This window comes from Lolium perenne, chromosome 4 (assembly GCF_019359855.2).
Source record: "Lolium perenne isolate Kyuss_39 chromosome 4, Kyuss_2.0, whole genome shotgun sequence".
Taxonomy (NCBI): Eukaryota; Viridiplantae; Streptophyta; class Magnoliopsida; order Poales; family Poaceae; genus Lolium; species Lolium perenne.
The window spans coordinates 132,314,764-132,333,075 of NC_067247.2; the positions used below are offsets into that span (position 1 = coordinate 132,314,764).

The window sequence follows — 18,312 nt, forward strand, 5'->3', positions numbered from 1 at the left end:
CGTATCGTGGCTCTCGGTAATAGGGTTTTCGCGATGGAGAGTTTAAGTAGGCGGAAGGGCAGAGTCGGAGGGCTGACGAGGGGCCCACACCATAGGTGATACGTCTCAAATGTATCTATAATTTCTTATGTTCCATGCTTGTTTTATGACAATACCTACATGTTTTGTTCACACTTTATATCGTTTTGATACGTTTTCCGGAACTAACCTATTGACGAGATGCCGAAGGGCCAGTTGCTGTTTTCTGCTATTTTTGGTTTCAGAAATCCTAGTAAGGAAATATTCTCGGAATCGGACGAAATCAATGCCCAGCATCCTATTTTTCCACGAAGCTTCCAGAACACCCGAGAGCCAGCAGAGGAGGGCCACAGGGCCACCAGATGATAGGGCGGCGTGGCCAGGGCCTGGGCCGCGCCCCCCTACTGTGTCGTCGCCTCGTCAGCCCTCCAACTCCGCCTCTTCGCCTATTTAAGCTTCCTCGACCTAAAACCTCGATACGGAAAAGCCACGGTACGAGAAACCTTCCAGAGCCACCGCCATCGCGAAGCCAAGATCTGGGGGACAGGAGTCTCTGTTCCGGCACGCCGCCGGGACGGGGAAGTGCCCCCGGAAGGCTCCTCCATCGACACCACCGCCATCTTCATCACCGCTGCTATCTCCCATGAGGAGGGAGTAGTTCTTCCTCGAGGCTAAGGGCTGTACCGGTAGCTATGTGGTTAATCTCTCTCTCATGTACCCCAATACAATGATCTCATGAATTGCTTTGCACGATTGAGATCCATATGATGAGCTTTGTATCACTATTAGTCTATGTGCTACTCTTGTGATGTTATTAAAGTAGTCTATTCCTCCTGCACGGTGTAATGGTGACAGTGTGTGCATCGTGTAGTACTTGGCGTAGGTTATGATCATAATCTCTTGTAGGTTATGGAGTTAATTATTACTATGATAGTATTGATGTGATTTATTCCCCCTTCATAGTGTAAAGGTGACAGTGTGTATGCTATGTTAGTACTCGGTTTAAGTTGCAAAGATCTATTATGCTCTAAAGGTTACTTAAATATGAATGTCGAATGTTGTGGAGCTTGTTAACTCCGGCATTGAGGTGCTCTTGTAGCCCTACACAATGAATGGTGTTCATTATCAAACAAGAGTATATGTAGCACAAAGGAAGAGAACTTATTTATTATGTGATCAATGTTGAGAGTGTCCACTAGTCAAAGTATGATCCCTAGGCCTTGTTTCCAAATACTGCAATCATCGCTTGTTTATCGTTTCTTTGCATCTTTACTTCCTGCAATATTACTACCATCAACTGCACGCCAGCAAGCACTTTTCTGGCGCCGTTACTACTGCTCATATTCATCCATACCACTTGTATTTCACTATCTCTTCGCCGAACTAGTGCACCTATACATCTGACAAGTGTATTAGGTGTGTTGGGGACACAAGAGACTTCTTGCTTTGTGATTGCAGGGTTGCTTGAGAGGGATATCTTTGACCTCTTCCTCCCTGAGTTCGATAAACCTTGGGTGATCCACTTAAGGGAAACTTGCTGTTGTTCTACAAACCTCTGCTCTTGGAGGCCCAACACTGTCTACAAGAATAGAAGCACCCGTAGACATCAAGCACTTTTCTAGCGCCGTTGCCGGGGAGGAAAGGTAAAAGGCATTCATACTTCGGTCCCAGGTAACTAAGTACTTTTCTGTTGCCGTTGTGTGTGTGCTCGAAGCTATTTCCTTTAGATCCTGCAATTGCATCTTTTTGTCTCTTGTTTTACACTAGTAAGGCTTAATGGAAGACAACAACAAAATGAGAGATCTTTATGAACTTTATCTTGAATTAGGACATGATGTGTTTGAAGAGAAAATTAAAAAACCCATGGAACTTATGCATGCTAATGGGAATGTTATTAGTATGAATGCTTTGAACACCATTGTTGCTAATGCTATGGAAGAATTTAAGCTTGGGGAGGTCGGTTTTGATGAAAATGATCTCTTTAGCCCTCTGGGTATTGAGGAGAAAGTTTATGTTGATTATGATATGCCTCCCATATATGATGATTATAATGATAGTTGTCTTTTGGTGCCGCCTACTATGGAGGATAAAGTTTATTATGATTATACTATGCCTCCTACACTTGATGAGAATAATAATGATAGCTACTTTGTTGAATTTGCTCCCACTGCAACAAATAAAATTGATTATGCTTATGTGGAGAGTAATGATACTTTTATGCATGAGAATAAGAATGCTTTATGTGATACTTATATTGTTGAGTTTGTTCATGATGCCTCTGAAAGTTATTATGAGAGAGGAAAATATGGTTGTAGAAATTTTCATGTTACTAAAACACCTCTCTATATGCTGAAATTTTTGAAGTTACACTGGTTTTATCTTCCTATGCTTGTTACTTTGCTCCTCATGAACTTGTTTATTTACAAGATTCCTATGCATAGGAAGCATGTTAGACTTAAATGTATTTTGAATTTGCTTCTTGATGCTCTCTTTTGCTTCAACTCTTATTTCTTGCGCGAGCATCATTAAAATTACTGAGCCCATCTTAATGGCTATAAAGAAAGCACTTCTTGGGAGATAACCCATGTTTTTATTTTGCTACTGTTTTTTGAGTCTTGGAAGTTGTTACTACTGTAGCAACCTCTCCTTATCTTTATTTTATTGCATTGTTGTGCCAAGTAAAGTCTTTGATAGTAATGTTGATACTAGATTTGGATTACTGCGCAGAAACAGATTTCTGTCTGTCACGAATTTGGGCAGGGTTTTCTGTAGGTAACTCAGAAAAATCTGCCAATTTAGGTGCGTGATCCCCAGATATGTACGCAACTTTCATTCAATTTGAGCATTTTCATATGAGCAAGTTAAGTGCCCCTGGAAAATTCGTCTTTACGGACTGTTCTGTTTTGATAGATTCTGCCTTTTATTTCGCATTGCCTCTTTTGCTGTGTTGGATGGATTTCTTTGTTACATTGACTTCCAGTAGCTTTGGGAAATATCCAGAAGTGTTAAGAATGATTGTTTCACCTCTGAACATGTGAGTTTTTGATTATGCACTAACCCTCTAATGAGTTGTTTTGAGTTTGGTGTGGAGGAAGTTTTCAAGGATCAAGAGAGGAGGATGATATACTATGATCAAGAAGAGTGAAAAGTCTAAGCTTGGGGATGCCCCCGTGGTTCATCCCTGCATATTTCAAGAAGACTCAAGCGTCTAAGCTTGGGGATGCCCAAGGCATCCCCTTCTTCATCGACAACTTATCAGGTTTCTTCTCTTGAAACTATATTTTTATTTGGTCACATCTTATGTGCTTTACTTGGAGCGTCTGCTTATTTTTGTTTTGTTTGAATAAATTCATGCTTGTGTGGGAGAGAGACACGCTCCGCTGTTGCGTATGAACACATGTGTTCTTAGCTTTACTCTTAATGTTCATGGCGAAGGTTGAAACTGCTTCGTTCATTGTTATATGGTTGGAAACAGAAAATGCTGCATGTGGTAATTGGTATAATGTCTTGAATAATTTGATACTTGGCAATTGTTGTGCTCATATAGATCATGTTTAAGCTCTTGCATCATGTACTTTGTACCCATTAATGAAGAATTACATAGAGCTTGTTAAAATTTGGTTTGCATGATTAGTTTCTCTAGAGTCTAGATATTTTCTGGTTAAGGTGTTTGAACAACAAGGAAGACGATGTAAAGTCTTATAATGCTTACAATATGTTCATATGTGAGTCTTGCTGCACCGGTTTATACTTGAGTTTGCTTCAAACAACCTTGCTAGCCTAGCCTTGTATTGAGAGGAATTCTTCTCATGCATCCAAATCCTTGAGCCAAAAACTATGCCATTTGTGTCCACCATACCTACCTACTACATGGTATTTCTCTGCCATTCCAAGCAAATACTTCATGTGCTACCTTTAAACAATTCAAAAGCTATTATCTCTTATTTGTGTCAATGTTTTATAGCTCATGAGGAAGTATGTGGTGTTTTATCTTTCGATCTTGTCATTTACTTTTGACAGACTTTCACAATGGACTAGTGGCTTCATCCGCTTATCCAATAATTTTGCAAAAAGAGCTGGCGCGGGGTTCCCAGCCCCCAATTAATCAACCTTCATTAATAATTCTCTTCACATGTTTTGCTCTGATTTATCAGTAAGCAACTTAATTTTGCAAATAGACACTCCTCCATGGTATGTGAATGTTGGAAGGCACCCGAGGATTCGGTTAGCCATGGCTTGTGTAAGCAAAAGGTTGGGAGGAGTGTCATATATAAATAATAAAACTAAAATACATGTGTAAACAAAAGAGAAGAGGGATGATCTACCTTGCTGGTAGAGATAACGTCCTTCATGGGAGCCACTCTTGAAAGTCTGGTTGATGAGGTAGTTAGAGTGCCCAGTACCATTCGTTGACAACAACAAACACCTCTCAAAACTTTATTTGTATGCTCTCTATATGATTTCAAAACTTAAAAAGCTCTAGCACATGATTTAATCCCTGCTTCCCTCTGCGAAGGGCCTTTCTTTTACTTTATGTTGAGTCAGTTTACCTACTTCTTTCTATCTTAGAAGCAAACACTTGTGTCAACTGTGTGCATTGATTCTTACATGTTTACCTATTGCACTTGTTATATTACTTTGTGTTGACAACTATCCATGAGATATACATGTTACAAGTTGAAAGCAATTGCTGAAACTTAATCATCCTTTGTGTTGCTTCAATACCTTCTACTTTGAATCTATTGCTTTATGAGTTAACTGTTATGCAAGTCTTATTGATGCTTGTCTTGAAAGTACTATTCATGAAAAGTCTTTGCTATATGGTTCAGTTGTTTATTCATTGTCTTCATCATTGCTTTGAATCGCTGCATTCATCTCATATGCTTTACAATATTGTTGATTAAGCTTATGTTGGTAGCATGTCACTTAAGAAATTATTCTTGTTATCGTTTACCTACTCGAGGGCGAGTAGGAACTAAGCTTGGGGATGCTTGATACGTCTCAAACGTATCTATAATTTCTTATGTTCCATGCTTGTTTTATGACAATACCTACATGTTTTGTTCACACTTTATATCGTTTTGATGCGTTTTCCGGAACTAACCTATTGACGAGATGCCGAAGGGCTAGTTGCTGTTTTCTGCTGTTTTTGGTTTCAGAAATCCTAGTAAGGAAATATTCTCGGAATCGGACGAAATCAATGCCCAGCATCCTAGTTTTCCACGAAGCTTCCAGAACACCCGAGAGCCAGCAGAGGAGGGCCACAGGGCCACCAGATGATAGGGCGGCGCGGCTAGGGCCTGGGCCGCGCCCCCCTACTGTGTCGTCGCCTCGTCAGCCCTCCGACTCCGCCTCTTCGCCTATTTAAGCCTCCTCGACCTCAAACCTCGATACGGAAAAGCCACGGTACGAGAAACCTTCCAGAGCCGCCGCCATCGCGAAGCCAAGATCTGGGGGACAGGAGTCTCTGTTCCGGCACGCCGCCGGGACGGGGAAGTGCCCCCGGAAGGCTCCTCCATCGACACCACCCCCATCTTCATCACCGCTGCTGTCTCCCATGAGGAGGGAGTAGTTCTTCCTCGAGGCTAAGGGCTGTACCGGTAGCTATGTGGTTAATCTCTCTCTCATGTACCCCAATACAATGATCTCATGAATTGCTTTGCACGATTGAGATCCATATGATGAGCTTTGTATCACTATTAGTCTATGTGCTACTCTTGTGATGTTATTAAAGTAGTCTATTCCTCCTGCACGGTGTAATGGTGACAGTGTGTGCATCGTGTAGTACTTGGCGTAGGTTATGATCATAATCTCTTGTAGGTTATGGAGTTAATTATTACTATGATAGTATTGATGTGATTTATTCCCCCTTCATAGTGTAAAGGTGACAGTGTGTATGCTATGTTAGTACTCGGTTTAAGTTGCAAAGATCTATTATGCTCTAAAGGTTACTTAAATATGAATGTCGAATGTTGTGGAGCTTGTTAACTCCGGCATTGAGGTGCTCTTGTAGCCCTACACAACGAATGGTGTTCATTATCAAACAAGAGTATATGTAGCACAAAGGAAGAGAACTTATTTATTATGTGATCAATGTTGAGAGTGTCCACTAGTGAAAGTATGATCCCTAGGTCTTGTTTCCAAATACTGCAATCATCGCTTGTTTACTGTTTTACTGCATCTTTACTTCCTGCAATATTACTACCATCAACTGCACGCCAGCAAGCACTTTTCTGGCGCCGTTACTACTGCTCATATTCATTCATACCACTTGTATTTCACTATCTCTTCGCCGAACTGGTGCACCTATACATCTGACAAGTGTATTAGGTGTGTTGGGGACACAAGAGACTTCTTGCTTTGTGATTGCAGGGTTGCTTGAGAGGGATATCTTTGACCTCTTCCTCCCTGAGTTCGATAAACCTTGGGTGATCCACTTAAGGGAAACTTGCTACTGTTCTACAAACCTCTGCTCTTGGAGGCCCAACACTATCTACAAGAATAGAAGCACCCGTAGACATCAATAGGCCGGTGCGGGCCCCTACCAGGCCGCGCCGCCCTATGGTCTGGCCACCTCGTGGCCCCACTTCGTATGCTCTTCGGTCTTCTGGAAGCTCCGTGGAAAAATAAGACACTGGGCGTTGATTTCGTCCAATTCCGAGAATATTTCCTTTGTAGGATTTCTGAAACCAAAAATAGCAGAAAACAGCAACTGGCGCTTCGGCATCTCGTTAATAGGTTAGTGCCGGAAACTGCATAATAATGATGTAAAGTATGTATAAAACATGTGAGTATTGTCATAAAAGTAGCATGGAACATAAGAAATTATAGATACGTTTGAGACGTATCACACCACCACAAGTGCGCCACAGAATCAATTATTTCTGTGGCGCACCAGAACATGTGCGCCACAGAAACACTTATTTCGGTGGCGCGGCACGCCCTGTGCGCCACAGAAATAACTACACTAATTATTGGTGGTGGCAGGATGTGGGCCCCACATAATTTCTGTGGCGTACGGTCTAGTAGTACGCCACAAAAAGCATCCTTTCTGGTGCGCCACAAAAAAGCTTTCTGTGGCGCATTTTTGGTGGTGCGCCACAGAACTAAGCTCCACCTATAAGCATTCCCCTACTAGTGGGTACGGATATCTTGTCATGCGACTACATAACTTTAGTAGTTAAATGTGGGATACACGGTCTTCCAGATCACATCACGCGGTACACGACAACGGTGGATACTCACACCAAAGCGAACGGATCTTTTAGTTGTCTTCTAGAGGACCTTATGGATGAAATCTACTATAACTATGACCGGGGTTGTTTATGAACTATGTATCCAAGGGTCGGTTCAATACTAAACCCACTCCTAGGATAGGTTCCTAACGAGAATGTGTATGGATAGCTTGTCCTGCGACTACAGAACTTTACTAGTCAAATGTGGGGTACACACCCTTGCGGATCACACCATGCGGGACACGACAACGGTGGATACTCATACCAAAGCGCACAGATCTTTTAGGTAGCCTATGGAGGACCTTATGGTTGAAATCTACTATAACTATGACCGGGGTTGTTTATCAACTATATATCCAAGGGTTGGTTCAAAAATAAACCGACTCCTAGGATTGGTTCGTAACGAGAACGGGTACGGATAGCTTGTCATGCGACTACCGAAACTTACTAGTCAAATGTGGGATACACACACTTGCGGATCACACCATGCGGGACACGACAGCGGTGGATACTCACACCAAAGCGCACAGATCTTTTAGTTGGCTTCTAGAGGACCTTATGGATGAAATCTACTACAACGATGACCGAGATTGTTTATCAACTATGTATTAATTCATGGGTCGGTTGAATAATAAACCCACTCCTGGGATTGCTTCCTAACGAGAATTCCAAGTAGTGTAGTCTAGTTTTTAATAAATATGGTTGTAGCAAATATGGGTTGAACTTTGCAATATATTTATATTTCCAATTTATTTTTAAATTTTGTTTGATCTATTTACGTATGCAATTATGTGAAAATGTTGTTTTTGCCGCGGCATTTTAGCGCATCTGCAAAAAGACGAATTCAGCGCTGCATTTTGACGCGGCGATTTAGCGCATCTGCAAAAGTTGTCACCGCGTGCTTCATCCGCGTAGCGCGCGGTGTAAGGGCATGTCCAACGGGGCGACTTATTTCGGACGCCCAAAAGTGGTCGTGAGCGTCCGTTTGCGTCGCCCCGCGGATATATTTTTGTCCGCGCGTCCGTTTGCGTCTGGGTGTGCTCCCACCGGGGTGACCCATTTTTAGATTTGCAACAGATTTGAAAGCAAATAAAGTTGAGAAGGGCCTCGGCTTCAGCCAGGGCCTCGGCGTCCCTGACCGGGTCGAGGAGGTTGGTGCTGTCGTCAGAGTCGAACTCCTCGTCGGAGCTCGAGGCCGGGGGAGTTGGAGGCGCGACAGCCTGGCCACGGCCGGCGCTGCTCATGGTGGCTCCAGTGGAGTCTGAGCGGCAGCGGCGCTACGGTGGAGTGCGGCGGCTAGGGTTTTGTGGGGAGGAGATGAGATGCTCGGGCCCCTGTTTATATAGATCGGAGGCAGGGCGACGACCGCGGCACGCGTGGCATCGCCATTACTTCGTGTGCAGAAGTAGGCGACGGCCGCGCGCCACACGAGGCATCGCTATTTACGCGGCCGCTGACTGCAGAAGTGACGCCTCGGCGCCAGTACTGGCGGAGAAGATGCATCGACGCTGGGTCACTGCAGGCGGGCCAGACGAAACATCGGCCAGACGCGAGCGGACACTTTGCGCGTCCGCGCAGCGTCCGCAGAGACGCATCCGAGGCGCATATTTGGACCAGGTCCGATCACTTTGCGTCGCTCCGCTGGAGGTGGTACCAGACGCTTTTTTCGACCCAGCAGACGTGACTGTTTGCGTCGCGCCGCTGGAGATGCCCTAAATCCAAATATATAGCGCCTGATATAGCACGCATGTGGAAGATGCTCTAACACGTGTAGTGAACTCTAGCAATTATCTAATGGATACTCTTCATGTGTTTTCAAAGAACTTTATAGATGGCCGGCGATTTTTATACATATTACGTTCAGAGAAAGGAGACGAACATTTTTCGTTCAGACAATTTTTTCGAAATCAAGATGCATCAAATTGGAAATTCAAAACCAGTTACCAACCTAACTGCATTAACCAGGTACAGACGAGGTCCGCCTGTGTACTACACGACAGGGCTGTGTACTTTTGCGGTTTTGCCAGGGACTGAAGTACACCCGGTACCATCTTTGCATGCTGTTGTACAAACTGTGGGGCTCAAAAGGTACACCAAATAGTGTGAATACGTGACAAGATAGTATCACCCGGTACAAATACACTGCCACTAGCGTACAGCGGTCAACGAATGTGAGCATCTCCAGCGATATTGGACGGCGGACGTTTGGATCCTGGCGCCATAAGGGCATCTCCAACCGGGCGACCCATTCCGCGCCCGCGCGTCCGGATGGGTCGAAACGGACAAAAACGCGGCCCAGCGCGCGGACCCATCCCTAAAACGGATGGCCGCGGCGTCCGGGACGACCCAAACCCGGCCCAAATCTTGGACGAGTTTGCGTGCCCGCGGACGCGAAAGGCTGGTCGCTCGCGTCCTCCCCTTGTCCGCCCCTGGCCCGCCTGTCTGCCTCCCAAAACAGAAACACTCCACTGTACTCCCAAAACCTAGAGATGGCCGACGAAGCGACTGCCGCCGCCACCGCCACCACCGCCACCATCCGAGAGGACGCACTGCCCGCGGCCGTTGCCGCTCCTGCCGTGGAGGCGGCTCCTGAACTGGACGCTCCGGTGGTCGTGGAGCCCGGGCCGCCGACGAAGAAGGCGAAGCCCGACCTCACCGCGGAGCAGAGGGCGATGGAGAGCAAGAAGCGGGGGGAGCGGCGCAGGGCGTGTGATCTGCGGAAGAAGGCCGCCGCCGCCGAGGAGGAGCGGGTGCGGGCAGCGGAGCAGCTCCTCGAACTCCAAACGCTCGCGAAGACCACTCTCCTTCAAGAGCAGCAGGCGCAGGCCATGCTCTTTTACGGCCACGCAGCGCTCGGCCAGCACATGATCATCCCCGGCACCGGCGCGGCCTCGGGGGGGAGCTCGGCCTCGTCCGTGACCCGGCCCCTTCCTCCAAGGTCAACTGCCCCACCGACTGCCCCGTTTGGGCACGAAATGGGGGCGCATTCAGGGCGGCAGGCGTACCAGTCACGGGATGGGTCACCGGAGGTGGGCGAGTCCATGACGGGGCCGTCACCTTCGTCCATTGACCTGAACCGTGCGCCGGCGAACTCCAAAGGCCCGAAGAACCTGGAAGCAGCTGCGATGGCCGGTGCACGCAACCTGTTCGACGATATGTCGGCCGCGCGCGCGCAGTCACCGTCCACCGTGCAGGCCCCTCCGTCTTTCGCGCAGACAATGCCGACGACCCTGCCATATCCTTCGACACAGCAGGCTCCCCAGGCACCTCCCATTGACACACAGGAGGGCACAACTGCCGGTCCCGGCAGCATAAACATCGCGGAGGAGCCGTTGTTCGGTGAGGCCCTCACACAAGCCGCAGCTGCACAAGCTCGAGCCCGCCGGGTAAGCAAACGAACCGGCAACTACACGGAGAAGGAGGACAAGGTGCTCGTCGATGGATGGTTGACCATCGGGCAAGATGTGTTGACGGGTGCCGAGCAGAAGGGGACCGCGATGCAGCGCCGGATCTATGAATACTTCCATGAACATCGCAAATATGGACAGGAGCCATTTGAGAGCGACCGCAGCGAAATATCGCTCCAAAAGAGGTGGGGAGCAATTCAAACGGAATGCAACAAGTTCCAGGCGGCGTATGATCACGCGAAGCGGCTCCCCGTTAGTGGCATGGGTGTGAAGGACTTGGTATGATTCTTAACCTCAACTTATTCATCCGATGTTTGCACATCTGTTTATCGTTGTTGTCTCACTTTGCTCTAGGTGTGGCGAGCTTTGGAATTCTACAAAGTCAACAATGGAGAGAAGACCTTTGCCTTCCCTCATTGTTGGAAGGAACTCCACGGCACCCCCAAGTTCCAGGAGGGGTACGAGGGGTACATGGCGACCTTGACTGGCAACAATCCCGCCAAAGATGCCACTGTCATTGACCTTGATGGTGGGCAGCCTTGCGGTAGCTCCGCTTCTCGTGCAAGTCGTCCACGCGGCCACAAGTCAACCAAAGCCGACATGAAGCGTGATGCTTCGTCCATGCTATTGTACGGCACTTTGAAGGAGATGCATGCGGACAGAGAGGTGTCCACGGACAAGAGGGATGAGAGGAGGCGCCGGGAGAAAGAAGAGGACAGGAAGAAATTCTTTGATGTCCAGCAGAAGAAGCTTGAGATTGAAGAGGTCAAGGCCAAGACCAAAGCTAAAGAACTTGAGCTCAAAGAGAGAGAACTTGAGCTCATAGCAATGGCAAGGGCCAAAGAGGTGGAGCTGAAGGCGAAGGAAGTTGAGCTCAAACGCCAAGCCGAGGACAACCTCATCATGAACGCCGACTTGACCAACATGAGCGAGGCAAAGAGAGCTTGGTTCGAGAAGAGACAGAAGGAGATCCTCGAGCGCCCAAATTGAGTTAGACAATCTCAATTGTAATTTTTATATTTTTCTCAAACTATGGCACATTTTATTTGATTTATCATGGTACATTTGATAATATTTTATGCTATTTGATAATATTTTATGTTTATTATATATTCTTCTATGTTTACGAGATATTATTCTATATTTGTTAGACATTGTTTATAAGGATCTGTGGCCAGAGGACCTATTTTCCAAAGAAATAGGCCAAATGGCCAAATGGGTGGCCGCTGCGTTGGGCGCAGCCTGCGACCCAAACGGACGCGCGGACGCGGGGCTCCGTCCGCGCGTCCGCTCGGGTACGCAAACGGCCCAAAACGGACGGCCCAGCGCGTCCGTTTGGGTCGCCCGGTTGGAGATGCCCTAAGGCCCCGTAGGAATCCGCGTTCAGAAAGTAGTCTCTCATGTTGTGTTTTATTTAGTTATTATTAAAATTTATTTTACAAAACAAATAAGCACACACTTTCTCATGCCTATTTCAAAATGAACTTTAACCGGAAGATTGGAGAAATAAAATCTTGATTGTAAAGTACAAAATTGATAGTGTTAGATTTGTATGGATTAAAATTTCTAGTGATACCAATAGTACTTTCCCTCGGTAGGAAAAAAATCTAGTGAGCACGGGTATAGCTGGTTTTGGTAAATACCAGCCAAAATACCGTCTGAGATTTGTCAAAAGAATTCACAAATTCATTCAATTTTTTAAAATTTGAGAAAATTATGTGAATATCGAAAATTTTCGTTAGGCATGACAATTCACCTAGGGTAACCGGTTTTCCGCAAAATTTTGGAAATTGTCGCCGAGAAAACAGCCCTGAATACCAATTCTACATTAATTTTTTTTACATACATGAACTAATACTTGAGCAAAGACAAATTTTAATATATGTGGCGGCTTATTTATTGGAACAGAGGAGTAATCTAACATTTATTTGTTGGAGATATGCCCAAGAGGCAATAATAAAGTGGTTATTATAATATATCTTTGTGTTTATGATAAATGTTTGCATACCATGCTATAATTGTATTAACCGAAACATTGATACATGTGTGCTATGTAAACAACAAGGAGTCCCTAGTAAGCCTCTTGTATAACTAGCTTGTTGATTAATAGATGATCAAAGTTTCGTGATCATGAACATTGTATGTTATTAATAACAAGGTTATGTCATTAGATGAATGATATAATGGACACACACCCAAATAAGCGTAGCATAAGATCACGCCATTAAGTTCAACTTGTTATAAGTTTCCGATACATAGTTACCTAGTCCTTCGACCATGAGATCATGTAAATCACTTATACCGGAAGGGTACTTTGATTACATCAAACGCCACTGCGTAAATGGGTGGTTATAAAGATGGGATTAAGTATTCGAAAAGTGTGAGTTGAGGCATATGGATCAAGAGTGGGATTTGTCCTCCCGATGATGGATAGATATACTTTGGGCCCTCTCGGTGGAATGTCGTCTGATTAGCTTGCAAGCATGTGACTAGGTCACAAGAGATGACATACCACGGTACGAGTAAAGAGTACTTTTCGATGACGAGGTTGAACAAGGTATCGTGATACCGATGATCGAACCTCGGACAAGTAGAGTATCGCGTGACAAAGAGAATCGGTATCGTATGTAAATGGTTCAATCGATCACTAAGTTATCGTTGAATGTGTGGGAGCCATTATGGATCTCCAGATCCTGCTATTGGTTATTGGTCAAAGAGAAGTCTCAACCATGTCTGCATAGTTCACGAACCGTAAGGTGACACACTTAAGGTTTGATGTCATTTTAAGTAGATATGGAATATGGAATGGAGTTCGAATTTTGTTCGGAGTCTCGGATGGGATCCAGGACATCACGAGGAGGTCCGGAATGGTCCAGAATAAGATTCATATATAGGAAGTCAGTTTCCAAGTTTGGAAATGATCTGATGCATTTATGGAAGGCGCTAGAAAGTTCTAGAACCTTCCGGAAGAAATCACCATGGAAGGTGGAGTCCCGGTTGGACTCCACCAACCCTAACCAGCCAACCAAGAGGGAAGGTGGAGTCCATGGTGGACTCCACCATCTTGGCCGGCCAAGAAGGAGGGAAAGGGAGGAGTCCCTGTCCCTCTAGGTTTCCTCCATATGCAAGTTTTTGAATTGGGGTCTTATTCGAACACTTTGGGCAAACCCTAGGGATTCCACCTATATAAAGAGGAGGAGAGGGAGGGGGCCGGCTACACCAATCCAGCCGCACCCCCAGGGCTCCCAGGCCGGCGCCCCCTCTCCCAAACCCTGGCCGCCTCCCTCCTCCCACCTCTCCCGTAGAGTTTAGGCGAAGCCCTGCCGGAGATCTCCACCGCCACCGACACCACGCCGTCGTACTGTCGGGATTCCGAGGAGGATCTACTACTTCCGCTGCCCGCTAGAACGGGGAGAAGGACGTCGTCATCAACACCGAACGTGTGACCGAGTACAGAGGTGCTGCCCGACTGTGGCACCGTCAAGATCTTCTACGCACTTTTGAAAGCGACAAGTGATCATCTTCAGCAACAACGAGATCTAATTGAAGGAGATATGCCCTAGAGACAATAATAAAGTGGTTATTATTTATATCTTTATGTTTATGATAAATGTTTATATATCATGCTAGAATTGTATTAACCGAAACGTTAGTGCATGTGTGATATGTAGACAAACAAGAAGTCCCTAGTATGCCTCTTAAACTAGCTTGTTGATTAATGGATGATTAGTTTCATAATCATGAACATTGGATGTTATTAATAACAAGGTTATATCATTGTATGAATGATGTAATGGACACACCCAATTAAGCGTAGCATAAGATCTCGTCATTAAGTTATTTGCTATAAGCTTTCGATACATAGTTACCTAGTCCTTATGACCATGAGATCATGTAAATCACTTATACCGGAAAGGTACTTTGATTACACCAAACACCACTGCGTAAATGGGTGGCTATAAAGGTGGGATTAAGTATCCGGAAAGTATGAGTTGAGGCATATGGATCAACAGTGGGATTTGTCCATCCCGATGACGGATAGATATACTCTGGGCCCTCTCGGTGGAATGTCGTCTAATGTCTTGCAAGCATATGAATGAGTTCATAAGAGACCACATACCACGGTACGAGTAAAGAGTACTTGTCAGGAGACGAGGTTGAACAAGGTATAAAGTGATACCGAAGATCAAACCTCGGACAAGTAAAATATCGCGAGACAAAGGGAATTGGTAATGTATGTGAATGGTTCATTCGATCACTAAAGTCATCGTTGAATGTGTGGGAGCCATTATGGATCTCCAGATCCCGCTATTGGTTATTGGTCGGAGTGAGTACTCAACCATGTCCGCATAGTTCACGAACCGTAGGGTGACACACTTAAAGTTGGATGTTGAAATGGTAGTACTTGAATATGGAATGGAGTTCGAATATTTGTTCGGAGTCCCGGATGAGATCCCGGACATCACGAGGAGTTCCGGAATGGTCCGTAGAATAAGATTCATATATAGGATGTCATTTTATGTGAAATAAAATGTCGCGGAAGGTTCTATGGAAGGTTCTAGAAGGTTCTAGAAAAGTCCGGAAGAAACCACCAAGGAAGGTGGAGTCCACATGGGACTCCACCTCCATGGCCGGCCAGCCCTAGATGGGGAGGAGTCCCAAGTGGACTCCCCCATAGGGGGCCGGCCACCCCCCACATGGGAGGTGGAAATCCCACCTTTTGGTGGGAGTCCTAGTTGGGCTAGGTTTCCCCTCTTATGGAAGGTTTTTGGTTCGGGTCTTATTCGAAGACTTGGACACCAACACTTGGGGATCCACCTATATAATGAGGGGCCAAGGGAGGGGGCCGGCCACCCCAAGACCACAAGCTGGCCGCCCCCCTTGAGTGGCCGGCCACCCCCTCCCAAACCCTAGCCGCCCCCCTCTCCTCCATATCTCCCGCATAGCTTAGCGAAGCTCCGCCGGACTTCTTCACCGCCACCGACACCACGCCGTCGTGCTGTCGGATTCAAGAGGAGCTACTACTTCCGCTGCCCGCTGGAACGGGGAGGTGGACGTCGTCTTCATCAACAACCGAACGTGTGACCGAGTACGGAGGTGCTGCCCGTTCGTGGCGCCGGAATCGATCGTGATCAAGATCTTCTACGCGCTTTTGCAAGCGGCAAGTGATCGTCTACCGCAGCAACAAGAGCCTCATCTTGTAGGCTTTGGAATCTCTTCAAGGGTGAGACTCGATACCCCCTCGTTGCTACCGTCTTCTAGATTGCATCTTGGCTTGGGTTGCGTGTTCACCGTAGGAAAATTTTTGTTTTCTATGCAACGTTATCCTACAGTGGTATCAGAGCCGTGTCTATGCATAGATGGTTGCACGAGTAGAACACAATGGTTTGTGGGCGTTGATGCTCTTGTTATCTTTAGTTTGAGTACTTTGCATCTTTATGGCATAGTGGGATGAAGCGGCTCGGACTAACTTTACATGACCGCGTTCATGAGACTTGTTCCTCGTTCGACATGCAACTTGTATTGCATAAGAGGCTTTGCGGGTGTCTGTCTCTCCTACTATAGTAAAGATTCAATTTACTCTTCTATTGAAAACATTAGTATCAACGTTGTGGTTCATGTTCGTAGGTAGATTAGATCTCTCTCGAAAACCCTAAACCACGTAAAATATGCAAACCAAATTAGAGACGTCTAACTTGTTTTTGCAGGGTTTGGTGATGTGATATGGCCATAATGTGATGATGAATATGTATGAGATGATCATTATTGTATTGTGGCAACCGGCAGGAGCCTTATGGTTGTCTTTAAATTTCATGTTGAGTAGTATTTCAAAGTAGTTGTAATAGTTGCTACATGGAGGACAATCATGAAGACGGCGCCATTGACCTTGACGCTACGCCAACGATGATGGAGATCATGCCCGAAGATGATGGAGATCATGTCCGTGCTTTGGAGATGAAGATCAAAGGCGCAAAGACAAAAGGGCCATATCATATCACATATGAACTGCATGTGATGTTAATCCTTTTTATGCATCTTATTTTGCTTAGATCGCGACGGTAGCATTATAAGATGATCCCTCACTAAAATCTCAAGATAATAAAGTGTTCATCCTTAGTAGCACCGTTGCCAAGACTTGTCGTTTCGAAGCATCTCGTGATGATCGGGTGTGATAGAATCAACAAGTGCATACAACGGGTGCAAGACAGTTTTGCACATGCGGATACTAAGGTGGCCTTGATGAGCCTAGCATGTACAGACATGGTCTCGGAACACGTGATACCAAAAGGAAGAGCATGAATCATATGGTTGATATGATGAACACTTTGAGTGTTCGCCATTGAAGTCACATCTTTTCTCGTGATGATCGGGCTTAGGTGCGGTGGATTTGGTTCGTGTGATCACTAAGACAATGCGAGGGATATTGTTTTGAGTGGGAGTTCACCTAGATTTTTAATTATGTTGAATTAAAATTTGAACTCAATTTGTCATAAACTTAGTCTAAACTATTGCAAATATATGTTGTAGAGATGGCGTCCCCAATCAATTTTAATCAGTTCCTAGAGAAAGAGAAACTTAAGAGCAACGGTAGCAACTTCACCGACTGGTTCCGTCATGTGAGGATCTTCCTCTTTGGCGGAAATCTGCAATTTGTGCTTGATGCACCGCTAGGTGACCCTCCTGTAGAAGATGAAACCGATGAAGTAAAAGCTGTTTACGCGACTCAGAAAACTCGGTACTCTCAAGTTCAGTGTGCCATCCTGTGCAGTCTGGAATCCGATCTTCAAAAACGTTTTGAGCACCATGATCCTCATGAGTTGATGAATGAGCTGAAAGCTATATTCGAGACTCATGCGGCCGTGGAATGCTATGAAGCATCGAAACATTTCTTTAGCTGTATGATGGAAGAAGGCAGCTCCGTTAGTGAGCACATGCTCGCCATGACCGGGCATGCGAAGAAACTCAGTGACTTGGGAATAGTGATTCCTAATAGACTGGGGATTAATCGTGTCCTTCAATCACTGCCACCAAGTTACAAGAACTTTGTGATGAACTACAATATGCAGAACATGAACAAGGAGTTACCTGAACTCTTTGGCATGCTAAAAGCTGCTGAGATTGAGATCAAGAAAGAGCACCAAGTGTTGATGGTCAACAAGACCACCAGTTTCAAGAAATAGGGCAAGTCTAAGGGAAAATTCAAGAAGGGTGGCAAGAAAGCTGCCACGCCTCCTATGAAACCTAAGAACGGCCCTAAGCCTGATGCTGAGTGCTATTACTGCAAGGAGAAGGGACACTGGAAGCGTAATTGCTCCAAGTATCTGGCTGATCTGAAGAGCGGCCTTGTCAAGAAGAAGAAAGAAGGTATATCTGATATACATGTTATAGATGTTTATCTCACTTTGGTTCTCGTTCTAGTACACGGGTATTTGATACTGGTTCGGTTGCTCATATTTGTAACTCGAAACAGGAACTAAAGAATAAACGAAGACTACTGAAAGATGAAGTGACAATGCGCGTTGGAAACGGATCCAAAGTCGATGTGATCATTGTCGGCACACTTCCTCTACATCTACCTTCGGGATTAGTTTTAAGCCTAAATAATTGTTATTTTGTACCCGCGTTGAGCATGAACATTATATCTGGATCTT

At 45.6% G+C, this 18,312-nt stretch overlaps 1 protein-coding gene across 1 annotated transcript; it reads left to right on the forward strand.

Moving 5' to 3' along the window:
• The first annotated feature begins 10,378 nt into the window (after nucleotides 1-10,378).
• On the forward strand, nucleotides 10,379-11,711 carry LOC139839127 (uncharacterized). Its single transcript, XM_071829173.1, has 3 exons — nucleotides 10,379-10,639; nucleotides 10,739-10,939; nucleotides 11,015-11,711. The coding sequence occupies exons 1-3, from the start codon at nucleotides 10,379-10,381 to the stop codon at nucleotides 11,648-11,650; spliced, it is 1,098 nt and encodes a 365-aa protein (XP_071685274.1). The 3' UTR covers nucleotides 11,651-11,711.
• The last annotated feature ends 6,601 nt before the right edge of the window (nucleotides 11,712-18,312 follow it).